The sequence below is a fragment of the Patella vulgata genome, chromosome 2 (genome assembly GCF_932274485.2).
Source record: "Patella vulgata chromosome 2, xgPatVulg1.2, whole genome shotgun sequence".
Lineage (NCBI taxonomy): Eukaryota > Metazoa > Mollusca > Gastropoda > Patellidae > Patella > Patella vulgata.
This window is the reverse complement of record NC_065880.2, coordinates 24,518,804-24,541,052: the sequence shown is the minus strand read 5'-3', so window position 1 is coordinate 24,541,052 and position 22,249 is coordinate 24,518,804. Positions and strand designations below refer to the sequence as shown.

The following is a 22,249-nucleotide window of genomic DNA, read 5'->3' as shown; positions in this document are numbered from 1 at the left end:
TTTTATCAAATGTTAAAAAACGGGAAAATGATTTTTGTGAATAGTTAATAAGAAGGATTATTTCCCCGTTGATTACGTGGTACTATTCGTAAGCCAATCATCGACGAGATAACAGCTGACTTAGGACAGAATAAAATAAAGATGGAGGGTAATAAGGATGAAAGCGAACGGTGTATGAAGATTGCCTTAAAATGTATTGAAGTAGGCGACGAAGATAAAGCTTTAAAGTTTCTTAATAAAGCCAATAGACTTTATCCGTCAGAAAAAGCGAAAAGTAAGCAAAAAGAGGGAATATTTGATGATTTTTATAGGACTCAAAATTACCTGAACGACGGTCATCATTCTTTTTTTTTTCCCGTTCAGTGAATGTCAGATTTTCAAGTCGGTACTGTATCCATTCCTATAAGATGAATGGTCTTTGAAGTAAGCCCTGTGATAACATTCTGTGAAGATTATAAATAATACAAAGTTCATATCCATTTAGAAAATCATAACCCCAAGTTGTTTTATAAAATTACTTCCTCTCACTGTGTCGGTCAATACACAGATACATCAACTTGGCATCTATTGTCATCAGTCTTTTAGAGGACATATGCATGTACTATGTAGGCCTATTGAAAGAAGAGCATGTGGTGATGAGTATAGGTAACTAATTGGTAATTTAAAGGAGCTAAATCGCTAACATTTGGGACCTAGAAATTGACAAAAGTGGGTCGCAACGCGGGCAATTCCATGCAAATATGGACATGGGTAGTAAAAATTGAAACCGCAATTAGAACCATTTTTTTATGTTTGTCTGATTCATATATTATTAAGGGTTTGTAATTGTAAAGAAATTGTAAAAATTCTAGTGAACTTTTTATATAGCACCATTATCATTTACCTTGACAAATATAGTACTATAATTAACTGATTTGTAGCCATATAATATTTATGATTTAAAAGTTCCTAATTACTAACTTAAATAATTTTTTTCTGAAATCAGAAACTATAAATCTTCTCCTTACGGAAAATAATAACAACAAATGTTGATATTCAAATGAGTCAGTTTTAAAGTATATTATACAAAGTACATTGCACTCGTAACGTGAGTAACACAAAAAAACGGAAAAAAATGATGTTTGAAATTTGATTATGGTTATGTCAGCCATATTTTCTATAGAATCTCTACTAATGACCATGCACTTAAAAAAATTTGATTCAATACTAAATGTCATTAATTCTCCATATAATGGCACCTACAAATTTGTAACGTGAGTAACAGTATCATAACATGTAACGTGAGTAACGCAATATGTGACGCGAGTAACGCACATTACCTTTATATATTTCAGTTATTATTATTTTTTTATAATCTGGTTTTAATTTAATTGTTTGAATATTTATTTTACATTGATATCATTAAAGGAATTAAATTAATGTTTTTTACAAAAATGAATTATTGATTTTTTTGAAAATTTGAAACAATGTTTCTAATATTTATGATGTCATTTTACTATGACCTCACAAGGTAGACTTATGATGTCACACTATTGTCGTCTGCTCCATAGCTAGAGGCTCCCCCCAGAGGTAAAGAAAGTTTGTTTACATCCTAAATTATATTTTGAAATGGCTTTCTCAAATGCAGAACGACAAAGACGTTTTCGTGAAAGAAAAAGAAACAGTGGAGCACATGATGATTATAAATGTAAACATGCTAACGAAGTAAGAAAATGGAGGGCTAAACAAAAGGCCAGAGAAGAGTTATTTCCTGAAGTTGAAAGGAACAGATTACGTCAAACAATGGGGGAGGGGGTTAGAAAAAGGGTTGCTGAACATCGTCATCGAATGAAAGCAAAAGCCACAAATAATAGTAAAACTGATGCAGCGTTTAGTAGTAGTCTTGCTTATGCAAAGGCTACAGCAAGAGTGAAACGGACACTGCCATCTACTCCGAGGCGCAGGAAGGCTGTTTGTAAAAGACTGTTCCTATCAGAATGTGCCGGAAATTCAGAATCAATTACTGGTATATCAGCAACTGATGAAAAAATTCAAAGAAAGTCTGCAATCTCTGCTAATGCCAAAAATACAATAATAGATTTCTATCATCGTACTGATATAAGTAGACAAGCACCAGGAAGAAAGGATGTAACAATAGTACGTGATAGTGATGGAGTGAAATCTAAGATTCAAACAAGACACCTTACATCATCTATTAAAGAAACATATTCTCTTTTTTGTGAAGAATATCCTACTTTAAAAGTGGGAAAAAGTAAGTTTGCTGAATTGCGGCCAAAATATGTCCAACTGAGTAACAAGTTGCCCCATAATGTGTGTCTTTGTAGATATCATGAGAACTTTATAAATGCTATAAATTCCTTACATAATGCTTGTCCTGAAGTTCCTGCCTATATTTCCAGTCTACCCGAATCATTAGTTTGTGAAACAGCCACACGTGAATGTTGGCTCAACAGTTGTGAAGATTGTAGAGATGGTCAACTATTCAAAATCAAGTATAATGATATATTGCAACCATTAGTTCAGCTGGACGCATCCTGGTATTACTGGAAATTGGATAATAGCAAAATTATAAAAGTAATTGAAGAAGGCTGTGTAGAAGAACTGGTGAACCACATTGTTGATATCTTGCCTCAGTTTTTAGAGCATTGTTTTTTCAAACGAGAACAATCAAAGTCATATAATAATGAGAGACAAACCATGTTACATGATTGTGAAGTGTATGACCCTTCAAAAGCCACAATACAAATTGACTTCTCAGAAAATTATACTTGCATGGCACAAGATGAAATTCAAAGTGCCCACTGGAATCAAAACCAAGTTTCTCTTTTTACAGTTGCTCTCTTTTATTCTGGTAGTAATAATTCTAAAGTTATTGTTTCTGATAATTTGATTCACAGCAAAGATACAGTTATTGCATATATAGACCGAGTTCTTCAAGAGCTTCCCTCTAATATAACTTCTGTTTCTTTTTGGTCAGATGGACCTGCTTCCCAGTTCAAAAACCGTTATATATTTGCTTGTCTTCCACTACTTGAAAAAAAACATGAAATATCCTTAAGCTGGAATTATTTTGCTACTTCCCATGGAAAAGGCCCAGTAGATGGTATTGGGGGCAGTGTGAAGCGGTTTGTTTGGGAAAAAGTTAAACAAAGAAAATGTATTGTAACAAATGCAAAGTCATTTGTTGAAGCTGCTAGGGAAATACCTAATGTCCATGTATTAGAAATGACTTCATTTTGTATCAATGCCATAAATAATTCATTTTGTCTGGAAAATATATTTGCACAATGTAAGGCTATTCCTGGTATTAGTAGATTTCATTGTGTAACAGTTCAAGATGATTTATCAATGCCTCATCTTTTAACAAAAGATTATCTACTAAACAGCTCCTTTAAGAATAAGTCTGTGGGAACTTCAACCTTTATAGAAGTATTTGCACATGAATGGGTTTTAGTAGAATATGAAAATGATTTATATCCAGGTGAAGTACTAGAAATTAATGGAACAGATTTAAAGGTATCTGTGATGGTTGCTGCGGGGAAAAACTGGAAGTGGCCAGAGAAAAAAGATGTTATATATTATAAAAGAACACAATTATTACGCAAGCTTAAAAAACCCATACCTGTCAACAGCAGAGGCCATTACAGATTTGAAAATGTTGAAATATAAATTATTAAATGTATTATGAACCTGAGTTCACTGTATTATTATAATTCTAAATGAACTTGACATTTACTGTAATAAATTGAAAATAAAATTTTTACAAGCTTATATTTCTAAAATTTTAGATAACTGTGCACCTGCCAAATAAACAGTTCATTGAATAAATGACATAAGTATGTATTTTTACTATTACCATGTAACATGTCATCGCTAATTAAGTATTCTTTAGTTTTGGTTTTATAAATTGAATGTAACGTGAGTAACGTAACGTGAGTAACAAGATTTTCTACACTCTTCCTAAAAAAATACAGACCCTTTCCATATATTTATACTTTATTGCAAAGAAATAACTTAATAACATCCATACCTATTGCAATAAATACTTATTATAAATAAGAGATTAGACTGAAAGGTAATATTTATATGCAAACAAAACATCGAAATTTTGGTGTCCATTTCATGTAACGTGAGTAACACCATGTTTAACAGATGTCACCCAAAAAATTTATTTCATTTTGGTTCAAATTCTATCTTATTATTTTCTTCCATCATTGGTGGATGCCCATACACAATATTTAACATATCAATGTAGATTGTTGTTTGTAGGCTTAATCTCAATATCGGTGGGGTTCTTTAAATGTAACGTGAGTAACGCTGGAATTGCCCATATATATAATACTGTAATATGAATGTATATAAACTGATTTACATTCAATGGTTTCCGTTTTTACTCCAATTTCAAATCAGTTATGTTCAGCGAAATAAGCCAGCAGTCTCAAGCGAGTGCAAATTTCTAGCGTCTGGTTATTCCAGTCTACATACGCCGTTTCATTTGGTGCAATGTGTCTAGCCTCGTCCCTCGAGTCTCTTGATACATCTGGGGCTGAAGCGCATTATGGTACACGATTCGTGTACCAATGGTAAAATGTTTATTTTGTCTTAAATATTGAATATCAAAAACCCATCTTTTTCCGGTAAGATCACAACATGAATGTTGATTTAATTAGACAAATAATTCTTGTTTTCAATGTTGAAGATTTTGGATGATATTGAGTTAGAGACTTAGCTACTTTAGTTATGTCTTAAAAATACAAAAATTATATATTTCAGAATTAATAGCATCTTTAACAGAAATGAATGGACATGCCAATACAGAATCTAAAACAGAACATGAAGGAGTTAGGCAACGTAAACACAGTCATAGCAAAGAGAAAAGTGAGAGTAATAAGGAGAATGCAGCAAAAGATTATACAGATGAACAGTTGATATCTGTTAAAAGGTGCTCCTTATGATTCAATGAATCATTTTAATATAATGATTTTAAGATAAGGGTTCATAACAGTATTGTAACAAGAATATTTATTACTCCTTCAAGTTCTTTGAAAGATGTAGATTATCTGTAACATATGTAAATTAAGATTTTAGTGAATACCCACTACTAATGTTTAAGACCGCTCGAAAAAGGTACTGCTACACAAGGCCTGGAAAAGAACACCTGTGACAGACATTGTCAGGCAGCACAAATTCAGCCTTTTTCAGATCCAATCCCTCGGGTTCCATGTTATTTTGTATGGCAGATTTGTCTTATTCAAATATTTTAATACACATTCAAAATGTCAATTTGCCTGACATTTTCCCAGATACAAATGTACAACTTAAATCATTATTTCCAAGGCCTGCTGTTGAATTTTTTTTATTTTTGTTATTTTCAGAATATCTAAATGTAAGGATTATTATGAAATATTAACTGTATCTAAAGAAGCAGATGAAAGTGATTTGAAAAAAGCTTATAGAAAACTGGCCTTACAGATGCACCCTGATAAGAACAAAGCTCCTGGTGCCACAGAAGCATTTAAAGGTATACTATTTTATCTATTAATGGTCAGATAATTGACATCATTAACTGTGGGTAGGTGGTAAAAATCCATACTATCAGAATTTCATATTCTAACACTGTTCACAAGTAATTTATTATTGATATTATTATTTGTAAGTGTGACTTAGAAAGTGCTGGCTCACAAACCAGGAGGTCTTTGTTCGATCCTGGCGTTGGATGAAAAAGTTCCCAGCATGGTTTCTCCTTGACAGTAGTGTAGGCTTAACAAGGAACATGAACATTGTCTAGTTATTCAGATGGGACAACAAAACAAAACCCCATCTACACATTTGCGTCTACGAAATAGAACCTCAGACACATGGAATTCAAATAATAGTCGGCTGTTGTCCAGGCAAAATTATTTTCAAAGCTTGTCTTGATTAGCCTGGTTGGTGCAGAAAAATGGGAAGTTATATCCCTTTTCACATCATTATAATTGGAAACTTTCAGATATTTTTAATACCATTCAATTTGAAAATTTTGTTTTAAATTTACCTCTTTCTCTATTACAGCTATTGGAAATGCCTTTTCTGTTTTAAATGACCCGGATAAAAGACGTAAATATGATTTATATGGGCCTGAGCAAGAAGTATCGTCAAGTCGAGGTCGTTCCCAGGAATATGATTATTCTCATGGTTTTGAAGGTGAGTTATCAACCAAAGTTAAGAAATTTCCTTGCTAGTCTGCACATGTGTTTAAATGAGTTTAAATATCTAGCTTAATATTAATTGAGAAGACATTTCTACTCTCCATTGATAAATTGAGTAGAAAGTTTTGTGCAAGTTTTTTGTCTAGGTTTTTGTCATGCTTATTCAGGTAATGATTATCATATTTAATTTCAGGGGATATATCGCCAGAGGAATTGTTTAATATGTTTTTCGGTGGAGGATTTCCCAGTTCAGGTAAGAACTGATTTATTATTAAAATAATGTCAATAAGAATTAATTATGTTATTATGTTTTGATAATGATTAGGCCGCGGTTAATTAATTGTCAGTTTCTCATGACCTGAGTTTGTGAAATATACATGCTACATGCGGTAATTATTAATTATCGAGATGAAATTTAATATTTTTAGTTTAATGCTGTTTCTATTTCAGCAATAACTAATGTCAGTTACTTGGTCGTTGAAAACCCATCGGTAACCAGTGTCCGCGATTTATTCACATTTATTAAATATTTATAGATTAAAATATCTGTTGCACAATATAGCTGGGCATCGGAAGACTTGATCATAATAAATAAGTTTAAATTATTAGTGATATGCTTCTAAGTTAACCGTTCTTTAATTCATTCATTCTTGGCATTTCATTTCTTTATCCTTCCCTACTTTGACAGGTTACGAAATGACCTGTTCCAAACTGGTTGATGATTTGTTCTGACATAAATAATTAAAAGCATACCCTTGGAAATTTAAATGCAAAATAAGTTAGATTAATTAGATTATTTAACAGGTCAGACAAAGAATTTACTACACACATGGTCGTTTCTCTAGCAGTGAGGCGAGATAGTACCAATGCCAAGGCAATAGCCTGTATGTTAATTGTCGTCAACTTTCAACCCATCATTGGCACGTGGCATCATGATAATATAAATACTTTTATTATTTTGTCTATCTTAATCAAGCTGTTTACATTTATTTGTATCTCTGTGTCCTTTTGAGACTGTTTATATAGTGTTGTTAATAAAATACCGTGAAAGACGTGAAGCAGTGTCAACCAGTCGGTGTCTCATGATCAAGGCTATCTTATAGCGGCAGTTATGGGAGCATTTCTAGTCAGTAAAAAAAATAATTTAGCAGGAATTAAGACATTTATATCTTTCTGTGAATTTTATTACAAATGACAAGTGCCTTATAGAGTATATGTGGTCTTTGGAGAATGTTGTACTTGTAGCTACCATTCCTTGATATGGATGACAGATACAGTTCCTCCTAAATTTTTTGGACCGAAATCAGAATTCTCTTATATTTCACGGTGAAATTTCGCTTGATTCCGCGGCGATTTTTCTCTAAGATTCGCTAGGAATTCACCGTGTTTCTCTAGGAATTCGCTGTGTTTCGATAAGAATACATCGTGTTTTGCCGTGCTTCCCGCAAGGAATTCGCGAGCCTACCTTAAGCTAGGGTCGAACTAATATTGTCTATAATAAATTAAAGGAGTTGTAATATAGTAATGCTCCCGGGAAACGTGTACATGTATAATGTACAGGCAGGTTTGAATAACAAATGAGTAAGGTAATCTCGGGAAGACATTTACCGGCATTCTGTATCGGTTAGGATTTTTTCTCCAACGCACTTTATACATACATAACGCCGGCCAAAATGTATGCAAACTATGAACAACTTACAATTTTTTAAACATATCAATTCATCTTCGTTTATAACTTAGATGTAATCCGTCAATTTGGGGCTGCTATCAAATCCAAACTTTAAATTATATACGATGAGCTTTTACACATTACTTCATTACTCGCAGCTTCGGTTAATCTAAATCAATCATTCATACAGCACGTACAGTAAATCACTCCGCGGGTCGCTTAATGGTATGTTACGTGGTCAGAAACGCGCTAAAAGATTGGGACTACATGTATATTCTTACGCTGTTTTACTCGGCGAATAATATCCGCTGTGACAATATACATCTACTTTATGTCACCCAATTCATTTCGGTGGGAGCAGATATTGAATAAAGCCATTTCACACACACATACGTACATTACATGCGCCTCATATATTTATACAATATCCACGAGTGTGTTAATTCTCGTCTTCACCCCGTTATGATTTACTTATTTTGAGTACACTTTCTGAATGATTCCATTCTTTTGTACGTCCAATTTATTGATTTCCTACTGCATATACATGTACCCTGCAGTCCATGCGAAATGATATTTTTTTTACTGGACATTTAGGCAGGTATTATTCCAACTATTGCTGGACCGAATGAGATTTTACTGGTCCAAAAATGTTCATACCAAAAATATGCATAAAATAAGTAATAATGGCCTAAAACTCGAAAAACAACAAACAGTATTTTCATTCTATTGTTACTTAATATTATCTATGATACACGTAAATCATTATTATTTTCTATCAACAATATAGCTTGGACTTATAATTAAATTTTTATCGCGCCAATATTTACAATCGTTTTACTGTTCTATAAATAGACCGCGTAAAGAAAATATAATAGATGACAATCGAGTCTACCAGAAGCCAATGTTTTTAATACAATAAAAGGACTTTCGTTTTAGTCTGGATTAACATAGCCTACTACTTACGAGACTAGCTCGATATACGGTACTACGTACTCGAGATAAGATTTTGTTTACATTTTAAACAATAGTGAAATTAACACAATAAATTAAACGAGAATTCAACAGTCCGTGCACGAAGTGCCCTCAGTCAGTACCAATACGGTGATGATTTAATATTTGTAAGTTGAGTGTCCGTTAACCCGTCCACAAGCAAACCCGTCCACGGTTAAGGTAATACCGGTACTTGACTTGTATATTATTTAATTGATTAGAATAGATCACTTTTACTCATTGGTTGTTTATATTGTTTTATTTACCTAATAATCAACTAGCTTGGCTCGCCATCCCGACAGCGATTAGTTCGAGTTCAAATTCTTTATTCCTTTAAGCCAAAGACTCATCAGGTATAACATATACTACAGACAAATAAATACAAAATGTACAAAAACAATATAGTTCACCGATGTTTTTGTAATAAAGATCAATAGTATTGTTTGTTGATTAGCGTTATGATTTTAGACAAAATGGTAAGTTCACCAATGTTTTTGTAATAAAGTAGACCCGTATTGTTTGTTAATTGACTTTATCCCATGATTTAAAAAATTGGCGATGGTTAATATTGGCTCAAAAATAATTCCTTAAATTGTGCCGGAGCCCCTTTTAGATTAATTGAATTCACATAAAAACAACAAAGAGTGGCTACGTGCATTTTATTCTTTGATCTTGATACGCGGGACATTTCTGTTATTCAAACAAATCTGCACGAGAATAACAACATACAAGTTGACAGTTACCATTGGTTTGGGGTTCATGAAGAATAGGCTCTTCTATCGAGCCTACAGTTATTCTTTTCTAAAATAAAATGAGTGCCTTGGATTTTTGCGTGGATTTGATAGCGGTTATACTTTACTAATATTCTCTGACATCGGAGACTTGTGTCGCGTTCATTTCATTTTTGCGGTAAGTACTAGCTTCTTATGTCTGATTTGAAAGCGCTTTCGACTCCCGTTGCAAGTTCTATTTGTCACTTTTGTGACTTTCGCAGTGTACCCCCTCCCACCCATATTATTTTAATATGTCATAATACATTATTATCATATACCGGTGACAGTCAAGATTTGCTAAATACTTTTCGCCAAGTAACACAGCGTAAGAATATATAGTCCCCGTGTCGAACCCAACATCTCATGTTTTCGCGCGTTTCTGACCACGTGACGTACTGTTAACCGCATTGCAGAGTGATTTACATGTATGGCACTGTGATTTATGAATGGTTGATTTAGATTAACTGAAGCTGCGAGTAATGAAGTTATTCATTGTTTGCATACACGTACATTGTGGCACCACGTTATACATGTACAGTGTGTTAGAAATACGACCGTAGCTGCCTCGCCAACGGTTTACATATCTTGTATTCAACTTAAATAAATTACATTTTTCGTCAACATGCTTACATCGGGATGATATCGGCACTCAAGCGATTCGCCGTGTTTCACCGCGAAACACCATAATTCACCGCGAAACACCCTATTTTGCGGTGATTTGGCTAGCTGCCGTTTCGCTAGCGATTCTCCAAGATTCCACCGTGAAATGGAGTGTTTTTCCGCGGTGTTCGGCGATTATAGTCCCAAACTCCAGCACTGTAGTGTATGATACGGCTTTATCACTTCCGTTTTGCGGATGGACTCCGTATATATTTTCACGTTCTAGCCTATTTTACTTATCACCTACGGTGTCATGTTCATCGATAAATAGTGGATTTTAATGCGTCAATTCATTGTTCATATTTAAAGGCAAACAAATATAGTTTTAACAGACAAATTTTGGACCTCACTAAATTTGACCAAATAATTATGGAAGTGCAGATTATTATGGATGAAAACGGACATGCGGGCGGGTCATGAGAAACAAACAATTAACCGCGGCCTTACATGTATTATTCATCATTATTCAGCATGTGAAGAATGCTAAATGCAAGTCCAAAACATCTAAGGGACACTTTTGGGCTATATTCTGTGGTTTGTCTAGTATCCATGGAAATGCCAAAACATGATGAGTTTTCTTGGAAATTCTATAAGTTCATGCTAAAAAGAGATATTGATAATCCATTCCTTATATCGAAAGTAGAAGTTAATAAGCGACATTTTGACACCAAAAATGTTAAAAAATATCTACTCAAAGTACTTTAAAATCTTTGTTCATTATGTACCTTAAAACAAGATTTTGTGATACAACACATTTTAAATTAAAACAATTTGTATGTGAAAAGTAAATATTTACTTAGTGTACTCCGCTGCTCTCAAAATCATTTTATTCTTTCAAAACCATAAAAAATAGAAATATATAACCGTCGTGTAGCCCATACCTTACACCGAATAATAGCTAAAACAGCTGATATCTTATGTTAGAAATGATCAATTTCTTTAGATATGTTTTTTTTTTTTACAGCTACAGCACGTTCCAGACATCGACACACGCATAATCATAGAACGTATTATTACCAACAGAACCAGAATCAAACTGAAGTAAGCTTGTAATATGTTTGGATATTCCGTGTATTTGATCAAATATCATTAGTTTTCTTTCGAAAGGTGCTTGTTGCTATGGGTTACAGGTCTATTCTCTATGCAAACTTTAGTTGATTCCTTGACTATACAGGACAAGAAATAGGATTCTACTTCTTAACCATGCATATTTCAACCTAATGTTAATCATGTGTTCAATTACCTCCCAATGAATATTTTTGATGATATTGTTGTAAGTAGTTGAAATGTATACTATTCAAAAAAAGTAGGGGATATTTGATTTTTAAGTGTTATTAAAGTCACCTAATGAAACTGACGAAGAAACAAATGACAAAATGAAATGAAGTTCACATTCATCGATTTATTCCAAATGATCGTTAGACTAAGTAAGGCACAGACTGACCATTATAAGGGTAAAATGATACCCGGGGTCAAACAGCAAAGTTACCACAGCATCACAACCAAGTCAGTAACGGGTAAATCCTCCTCTGTTTGCCAAACAAGCATTGATCCGACGTGGCATACTCCTAATGAGACGTCTAAGGTCATTTTGGTCCAGATTGTCCCATTCCTGTTGCAACGCAGCAGCAAGTTCTTGGACATTGGCAGGACGTTGTTGATGTTGACGTAACCTCTGTCCAAGCATGTCCCAGACATGCTCGATGGGGGAGAGGTCGGGACTCAGTGCTGGCCAAGGTAATGTGGTGATGTTCTGTTGTTGGAGGAAACCTGTAACGATCCTGGCCCTGTGACATCTTGCGTTGTCATCCTGGAAGATGAAACGGCGGCCATGACGTCGTGCGAACGGCACAACATGGACTGCCAAGATGTTGTCCCGGTAGTACTGGCCTGTAACACGCCCTGCAACAACATGTAAAGCTGTTCTTCCAGCAACAGTGATGCCTCCCCACACCATAACAGAACCACCCCCAAATCGATCATGTCTGATGACGTTAACGTCTTGGAAGCGCTCGTTTCGACGACACCACACCCTCCTATGTCTGTCCAAAAAATCAACAGTGAACCTTGACTCATCTGAAAACATCACATTGCTCCAGCGTCGATTATCCCAGTGTTGACGATCCCTACACCAAAGACGTCTTGCCTGAATGTGATGATCTCTCAAACAAGGGATCACGCGAGGACGTCGGGCGCGAAGGTGACCCCTATGCAGTTGATTCCGAATCGTCTGGCCACTCACTCTCACACCAGTGTCTGTTTGAAGACGAGCGCTGATCTGATTTGCTGTGATGACACGATTTCTCAAGGCCAAGGTACGGATAAATCGATCCTGGGCTTGAGTTGTCGCCCTTGGTCGACCTGAGCGTGGTCTGTCCTGTACAGATTGTGTATCACGGTATCTGGACCATAGCCTGCTTATGACAGACTGAGAAACATTCATCGTCCGCGCCACAACCGCCTGTGTTGTGCCGATCTGTAGCATGCCAAGGGCACGTAACCTTTCATTTTGGGTAAGCCGACGCATATCAAAATTTGTTTTCTGGTCACTAAAACAATTAAACTGATGTTTCCACCCTGGAATTCAATGCCACAATGACTGTAACATTCAAAGTCAGAGTCATGCAAATCTTGGGTTGGACCCCCATGATGATCCCAAGCATCACCTGCATTCCATGCGGTAGCTATTGGTGCGTTTGGGCGTCACATGTAACTGGAAATGTTTCTTCTGTTAGGTTCTATAGTGACTTTTTTCGTAGTCATTTGCATATTTTAGTATTATGCCCCCAAAATCAAATATCCCCTACTTTTTTTGAATAGTATATAACATTCCGAGACCCAGAAATGTGAAAAATCAATTGAATAAATCTACAAAGGCTCTGTTTAAAAATATTGATGATTTTGTGTGACTAACAGCATGATGATCCCAAGCATCACCTGCATTCCATGCGGTAGCTATTGGTGCGATTTTGTGTGACTAACAGCACTGAAATTATTTGTTACAGTTTAAATATAAATCAAGACGTAAATATAAGAAAACTCCTGCTAGTTCACAGTCTCCCTCCATTATCTACATAATTCTACTCGGACTCACACGGGTAGGATTTATATTAGGGAGTCTTGTGACTTGAACTAACATGGATCTTCTCAATATTTTCACCCATATTACTACTATTTGCATGATGTTTCCTTGATTTTCATGCATGATATTCTCACAAAAATATTAGGATACCTAGTGTATCAGTTATGTTAAAGCCAATGATTGCCATTTGCATTTTGTTTTTGGACAAGATTGCAGTTTTCATGCTTAATCCATGCTAAAATTGGTTGTTAGACATTTAATTAAGGAAAAAAAAACAAAATGTTGTGAGTAGATAATGTTGTGAATTTTTCAATTCATCATATCTTTACCGAATGAAATTGATCTTTTTTTTAACCAATAATATTGTAGTTTACAAGTGATTCAAAATTACTCAAATGGCGATTAGTGGCTTTAATGTTAATGTGACAATCAATTTTTACTGTTTACAAAATTGAACTTTATTGGAAATATTCTCTTTAAGTCGTAGATATTTTATGTGAACAGAAGCCTGATTTTACACTTAGTGGAATTTTTATCCCAATTTTATTAATGTTTTGTCAAGATTGTTAAAGTTCTTAGTACATGTAACTCTGGATATGTTAAAATGTATGATTTAAAGCTACTTGTCGACATTAGACTGTTTTCTATATTACATGATAAACAATCAATTAGAGAACATTTTAGCTTGGATTAAGCTTTAAACAAATAAGATGGTTGAGATCAGTGACCTTAAATAATAACACAATTTTGTTTTTGTTTTTTTTTTCAGAGTGGATATACATTATTCTTACAACTGGCACCTATATTACTACTTGTATTACTATCATTATTAAGTAGTTTCTTTGTTAGTGATCCAGTATTCAGTATGCATAGAACAAGGTCAGTTATAGAACTTAATTGATTTTAACTATTTGGAAATAGCTGATTATATTCTTTATAAAAATATCTAGACATAAGAAAGTTATTGTTGTTTTTAAAACTGATCTTTTCAAGAATCAGAGAGAAACAGACAATTTTCTTTTACCAGTAACTTTAAAGAAAAAGTTGATGTAGTTGTTTTAATACGAGTGCTACATTTAGGTACTTGTTAGGATTATCATAATAAGAGATTCTAGTTTGGGTATTACGCTGAATACTGTTTACTTTCTTTCAAGATATTTGTAATAGTTGTGACTTATGATTTTCATTACAGTAAATATTCAGTAGAAAGAAAAACTTACAATTTACGAGTTCCGTATTTTGTAAAAGAAGATTTTCGGCCTGAATATAAAGGTGATTTAAGACGTATTGAGAGACAAGTAGAAGAAGAATATATAAGTCAGTTACGGTCAAATTGTTGGAGAGAAAGAAGTTATAGTAAGTTACAGTTAAATAGAATACCTAATAAAACTATTGCACAATCCACTGTTTGGTGGTTACCTTTACAATTAAAGGAGTATAAGCAGATATCTGGGATAGTAGGTCGTAAAACCGTATTCTGCTATGAATGCCTTTGATGAGATTTATGATAATTTATAACAACCTGTTGTGGGATTTCCTTTAGAGTTTTATCCCAGTCGGTGCAGAACAGTAGGATATGCAACCCCATTTCATTTCATTTCCTTAAGAGTTATAGATGGGTTCCCGCGTACAAACTGGGTGATTTAATGGTATATATGGACTAAAAACATATTCAAACTAATTAATTTGTCATAACTTTGCTTCAAATCCTTCTCAAACATTCCTATTGGGAAGGAATGTCCTGCTATAAAAATTCGATCAAACCAGGTCATGTTTACTTCACGTGACTTACCTCTCTTGCAAGTCAGAGGAGAATTCATTGCATACGTAAGACGATGTTGTCTTTAGTCGCTTACTATTTATTACAAATATCGAATCCTAATTAAATTCTAGGATTATCCACTACCCGCTCCTTTTTCCGCCATTTTTATCTGAGAAAGTGTTGTACGTCTAACTCTTCATAAAGTTTATCAACTTGTACATCAAGCGCTCAATGTTCGCGTGTGACCTTTGACATCACGCGTGCAGAAATTCCTAATCGTCGGGCTGTTGATTAGGGGAACCCTTACATTTCTGTCCTGTATACGCTCCATGAGTGTTTTTCAGGGAATCCAGTATTTTTCTAGTAAGATTGGATATCTCTACTTTCCATGTATACCAAAATTACCATACTATTATTGGAAATAACCAACCGATAAATACTTTTCTGACTTAGTTTGTGTTAAGTGGATCGTAATCCAACACTCTGCCCCCTCCTGTTACTGTTGTAAATGCTCAAATGTTTTTATTTTTTTGCAGAAGAAAATATGTTATGGACAGCAAGAAGTTCGGGAGATCCCAAATTATATCAACGGGCACAAGAACTCAAAACACCTAACTGTGATCAGTTACAAAGTATGTATTCCTGATTTTAAAGATGACTTGTAAATAATGTAAATATTTATCTTGTTTATGAAATAGCCAGATTACTGTATCAACTGATGTGACCTTGAACAATTACATAAACTTAGTTATCAAGATGGACATCATCCAAGTTACTATTGTGTTTATTATAATACAAAGTCAAGCCTCTGATTATGTGTGAGAAAACTTGTTCAAGTGTGAGTTCACCAACACTCAAATGAAGAACCGGCTTAGAAAACAAAAACCATTCCTGGAAAAAAATCTACATGAGGGTCTTGTATGTTTTAGAAGAAACCTCACACTTATCATGGCTAGCATAAAGCAATTTTGTAAATAGTAAAACACAATTTTTAAGAAAATTATAATACATTTAATTGTAAAGATGACAGTGCACACTAATTGTTTTAATACCGCCTGCACTGTCTGTTTTGTTGAAATTAGGTGAATTGTGCATTTGAATAATTGGTGGAAAAAAATATTTTGTACATTTTCTGTAATTAATTAGGAAAACTATTCATGTGGAGAAAAAGATTTAAAATGTATGAATGAATGAAAGTTTTGATTGAATGTATTTCCAGAGTCTTATATTTGTGTTGTAAGTTGTCAATATGTATGTACTTGTAAAAACGATCTCTGAAATTTTATAATATAATAATATAATTGGTGTGTGTGTGTGATAAGGAAGGAGTATATATTGTATATTTAATTGTAGGCTAACTGCCATGTATTTATCATTCTGTTGTTATTTATTTTATAACAGATTCATTTTATAATTATAGATCATTGTGTTAAATGAATAAATATTTTATTCAGTTTTTCAACTTGCCTATTTGTCTGTATAGGGTTCTTTGAAAGGTTGACAAGTATGTACATTGTAGAATATGTAAAGCTCTTTTCCAAAACTCAAGATCTCCTTTTCTGATTTCTTTGCATAAAAGGGGCAGTTTTTGTGAAAAATACATACTTCAAAATGATGAAATATTTGTATCAAAACAATATTTCATTTGTACTTTTTACAAATGTATAGGAATCAAGAAAATATAGGAATGTTTTTAAAAAAGGGAAGGTTTGATTGAGCTTTAGAAAAGAGTTCTTAGGATATTAGAAATTCTTTTCTGCATAACAATTGTATGATTGAGGGAGTCTAATGAATGAGATGTTAATGAAATTTATGAGGACTGTTTTCATTAAACATGTCACTTTGTATCCTTTATTATGTAAATAATTTAAGAGATTTTAAAAGAATAATGAAGTGACCACTGTTTTCTTATAAGCTTTGTGCATGCACATGCGCACACATTTTTCTACAAGCGAACAAAGGAAAGTAATGTGAGCTCAAATGTTATCGCTCAAAAAATGCAGTAATTCATTGAAAGTGATCTGTTAGATACCTAAGATTTTCACATGAACTTAGTTTGTCAACTAGCTGTGTAATTGAACAGGTTTTTATTTAACCATTTACAGCAACTTTGATAATAAAAACAACCTGATGGCAATGTTGTTGTCAATTATTTAGACATGAAAACAAGAAACCTCATTGATGTTTTAAATGCACAGAACAGAGTAGTTTAATGTATAGAATAAATCTCATGTTCTTAATACATTGCTGCTTAATGCAGTCTTACTTGTTTGTATAAGCCACACTAAATGCCAATACAGTTTTATTAGGCATGAGAGATAGGCTGTGCCAAATTTATGTTGAAACAGTTTCAAGTTGACATTTGTACAAAAATTTTGCGCACATACTATTGTAACAGAAATAAAATTTGCATACCATAAGATTTTTGCGCATACTGTACTAAAAGTTAGAGGGAACATTGGAAGAGACCCACAGATGTGATAATGAGCATAATGTACGAGTGTAAGCTCTAGATGTGGAATTTTGTATATCTTATTCATCCGCAGTTTAAGTTATTTACATTTCATTTGCTTAGCCATTATATTCATAAGTTACATAAGATTTCATTGGTAGATGAAATATTTCTATTGTTGTACAATAAAAGCATTGAATATTTAAATTAAAATTTTGGTTAAGAAATTGTGCTAACACATTCTCAAGTAAGCCAGTCTTTTTCAGTTCCTGTACTACCTCTGCTAGTTTAAGTAAAATAAATGAATTTTGAAAAAGTGTCTTGGAATTTTGTAAAAAAAACATGTGTAATGATACAACTTTTTATAAGATATCAATTTCTTAGTATGCACAGAAAATTAAATAGCATAGAACTATTAATCTGCATGTTACATGCTTTAAGCATATGGATGATAAAAGTTGAAGAAATTTTCAGATAATAGAAAATCCACAAGAATCAGTGATGAGGACCATGGTTGTATATAAGCGGGGTGCTCAATTCTTGTTTGTGCAGAATGGTTAAAATTTATGTAATTACAATCAAGTGAGAGAGAATTGTGTCATGTAATAGTTCTGCTAGTCCCAGAAATAGGAGAAGAATTGTGATGTAAACAAATGTTTCAGTTATGGTCAGTCACATGGTGATTGGGGGGGGGGGGGGGCGAATGGTTAGCACGCGCGTGCTGTATCATACGGTCTGTCATTGAGTCAACTGGCGGGGTTTCGATTCCCCGGTTGTATGTGACAAGGAGTAGGGTCGCCTGTCCAACCTCGTGGGTTTTTCCCAGGTCCTCCGGTTTCCTCCCACTGTTAAAGATCCCTACGAGCAAGCGAATTATTAAAATAAAATTGAACCATGCATTAGTCCCGAAATGACCTAGTTTGTGTCGAGTGGCCGTTAAACCCAATTTCTCTCTCTCTCTCTCTCACACATGGTGATTGATCTTGGTAGAATTTGGTCTGTACATAAATTTGTTATGAAATCAAATAAACCATTTGCAGTTAATAGAATGTTTCCTTGGAAATAATGTTGAAAGAATATCTGGAATTGCAGCTCAATAGATTTGAGGGTAAAGATGCTAGGTTAGAATAATATTTCCTGTATTCATTTTAATCATTATATTATATTGTTTTATGTGTACCTGTACTTTCAAACTTTTGGATTGTGATGTTGATTTTTTTTTAATTAAAGAAATAAATAACTTATTACTTTCAAAAGATGACTCATGTTCTATTCATCCCACATTAAATCTACAAAATTTAACTATAACAATCTCATGTGGAATTTTATTGAGTGCAATTGGATTTGTAGAGGCTATATTTTTAAATGAAATTTTGTGTTTTGTGTACAGATGATAAATGAATCAATCAAATTATGTTAATCCCACGGATTAGTAGCTATTTAATTGTTTATTATTATTCTGAAATTTAAATCTAATTAAAATCTCTGTTCACCCAGATAACTAATAGAAATTCTTTTGATTTTATTGTTATAATCATTGTAATTTGCATATGGTGGAAATCCAGTTTCATTATTGATGACTTTTTAGAAGAAAAAAACCCTGTATATTATTACAATTTGTCCTTTATATCGTATGTTGTTCATTGGTCTGTCTGCCTACTTTTGTTTATTTCTGATAGCCGAAGACTATATTTATTATCCAATTGGGACTTCAAACTTATCTGTCATTTGTCCATATCAAACAAATTATGATGTTCTCTTTGAGATAATGACCGAGTGACTGTTTTCAGCTTGACTGGAAGGTTTCTGCACTCTGAGGTCAGTTCAAAAACCTGTGATTTTGCAAAAAGAGAAAAAACGGGGGTCAAGTTAAGATTCCCCAACAGACCTGATGGACTGTCATTTTCGATGCCAAATTCCAACAACTTAGTAGTGAAGTTCTCATATGTTGAAAATACAATTTTAAACTTCAAATTGCTGCAGGCAGCTAAAAACAACTGATTCAGAGTTACATAATTTAAGAGCTTTCCATAGGTAAACATGTCAGTGAGTAATCCTCAATTTTATTCCTGTCTGATCATCTAAAAGCTTGTCCTGTTTGCCAGCAGGATAACTGGTCCGGAGAGGTGGGGGGGGGGGGGGCTTTCTAGTCTGTCTATGAGTGGTTATAAAGTCTGTCGTCGAGTCAAGTGGTGTGGGTTTTCTCTGGGTCCTCTGGTTTCCTACCACTGCTATTGACTTCTACGCATTAGCAAATTATGGAATAAAGTTGAACCATATGTTAGTCCCGAAATGACCTAGTTTGTGTCGAGTGGGCGTTAAACCCCATTTCTCTCTCTTTATTAAATAACTGCCTTACTTTACCTTATCAAATAGCTCTCGCAGACTACCCATGAAAAAAAAAAAACCCAAGCCTGCCTCAATATAATAATGTGATATGAATGTATATAAACTGATTTGCATTCAATCGTTTCCGTTTTTAATCTAATTTCAAATCTGTTATGTTCGGCGAAATATGCCAGAAGTCTCAATCGAATGGCAATCTCTGGCGTCTGGTTATTCCAGTATTTATTGCGAATGCTCACCAGATAAGAATGTGATGTCACCAATTGACATGTGTTGTAGCATATGTCTAGTGGGGGGTTTGATGGCCGAATGGTTAGCACGCGCGCGCTGTATCTTGCGGTCTGTCATTGAGTCAATTGGCGGGGTTTCGATTCCCCAGTTGTACGTGACAAGGAGTAGGGTCGCCTGTCCAACCTCGTGGGTTTTCTCCGGGTCCTCCGGTTTCCTCCCACTGCTAAAGACCCCTACGCGCAAGCGAATTATTGAAAAAAAAAAATGAAACCATGTTAGTCCCGAAATGACCTAGTTTGTGTCAATTGGACGTTAAACCCCATTTCTCTCTCTCTCTCTCTGGCATATATGTCTAGCTTCGTTCTTGGAGTCCCTTGTTACAAATAGAGCTGAAACGCATTATGGTACACGATTCGTGTACCAATGGTAAAATGTTTACTTTGTCTTAAATATTGGATATCAGAAGCCCATCTTTTCCCGGTAAGATCACAACATCAATGTTGATTTAAATTGACAAATAATTCGTGTTTTCAATGTTGAAGACTTTTGATGATATTGAGTTAGAGACTAAGCTACTTTAATACTTGCTCATTTATCTGTTTATAAAACATTTACCATAACCTAAGCAGAATATGCTAATTTTAGAAGTTAGTTAAAGGGCCAATCCCGATAATTTTTTGGAGAATAAAACCGCTTAATTTTGTGTTAAAATGCCTTAAAACCCTCTACCTACGAGCCGAGCAACTAACTCAATATTTGTGATACGTTTGCAAACAACTTAAACCCGTCAGTCTTCATCTGGAAATGGAGACCGGTGTCCCAAACTGTATTATATGGTGTCTGGATAAAACCATACCTTTTGTTTATAAAAATAATGTGTGGGTGAAATTTACCGTCCGCTATCAAGTACAGCACATGGGTCATTCACTGTATAGACCTCTTAAGAAACGGGAATCGATTATCAGGTCACCCAACGAAAAAATTGACCCAAAATCTTAAAAGGGTTACGTGTCCGGATAAGCAGTTTTGACGTTCACGTCCAAACAACTCAATATTTTGAGCTGAAATTTTGAGACAAGGTCAATACACCATTCCTATATATTTTGGTGCTTAAATTTCATACGTACTCAGACTTTAATTTTTGAGGCTCTTTTCTAATCGGGATAGTCCCTTTAAGGTATTGATGTAATGAAACTATACACCAAGTTTCATCACTGTTGCTCAATCGGAATCAAAGTTATCATGTTCCAAAGCACTTACAAATCAAAAAACTTATCTCTGCTTAGCATAAGCAGAAAATGATTATCATTAAACAAGATATTCGACTAGTTATTGTGTTCCAAAAGATGTGCAAACAGATGGACTCATTTTAACAGTTCTAAATGGAATACACCTTTAATTTTGTATTAACAGTAGTATTCAGTTACAAAAACTTTCAAAATGAACAAAGCTTATATATTACACTTGATTCAAATTATTGTCCCCTGCCTTTTGAAGACTATTAAAATGGGTCCGTCCATCACACTTTTTGGGACGCAATAACTTTCCATCTAATTGAACTAGAATGTTCATACTTTGTGTAGGTCTTTATTAATTGAATGGATTTTGAAGATAAGCATTTTCTGCTTAGGCTAAGCTGAGACAAGCAATTTGATTAATTGATGCCTTGGGACATGATAACTTTGGTTGTAATGAAGAGAGAGTGATGAAACTTAGTGTATAGTTTCATTATTTCAATACCGTGACTGAGTTCGATAATGAGCATTTTCTGCTTAGGTTATGGAGAGTGATAACAATATTTTATAAATAGATAAATGAGCAAGTATTAATGAGTATCATCGATTTATATTGGCATTGAGGCAGAGAGATAAGCAATTTGATCAGTCGAGACTTTGGAGCTCAATAACTTTGATTCTAATTGAGTGAGAGTGGTAAAACTTTGTGTATTGTTTCATTACATCAATACCTTTTCTGCTTAGGCTAAGTAGATACTTCATCCTGATTGAGGTAGAATGTTTAAACTTAGTGTAGGTGTTTATTAGGTGAATGCCTTGACAGTGTTCGATCGTGCACATTTTCCACTAAGGATAAGAAGA

At 34.1% G+C, this 22,249-nt stretch overlaps 1 protein-coding gene across 1 annotated transcript; it reads left to right on the top strand.

Annotated features, from left to right (window-relative positions):
• The first annotated feature begins 115 nt into the window (after positions 1 to 115).
• LOC126810791 (dnaJ homolog subfamily B member 14) lies at positions 116 to 16,580 on the top strand. Its single transcript, XM_050536068.2, has 9 exons — positions 116 to 274; positions 4,774 to 4,942; positions 5,376 to 5,521; positions 6,052 to 6,183; positions 6,382 to 6,441; positions 11,245 to 11,321; positions 14,132 to 14,241; positions 14,555 to 14,718; positions 15,661 to 16,580. Exons 1-9 carry the CDS (start codon positions 142 to 144, stop codon positions 15,768 to 15,770), a joined length of 1,101 nt encoding a protein of 366 aa, XP_050392025.1. The 5' UTR covers positions 116 to 141; the 3' UTR covers positions 15,771 to 16,580.
• The last annotated feature ends 5,669 nt before the right edge of the window (positions 16,581 to 22,249 follow it).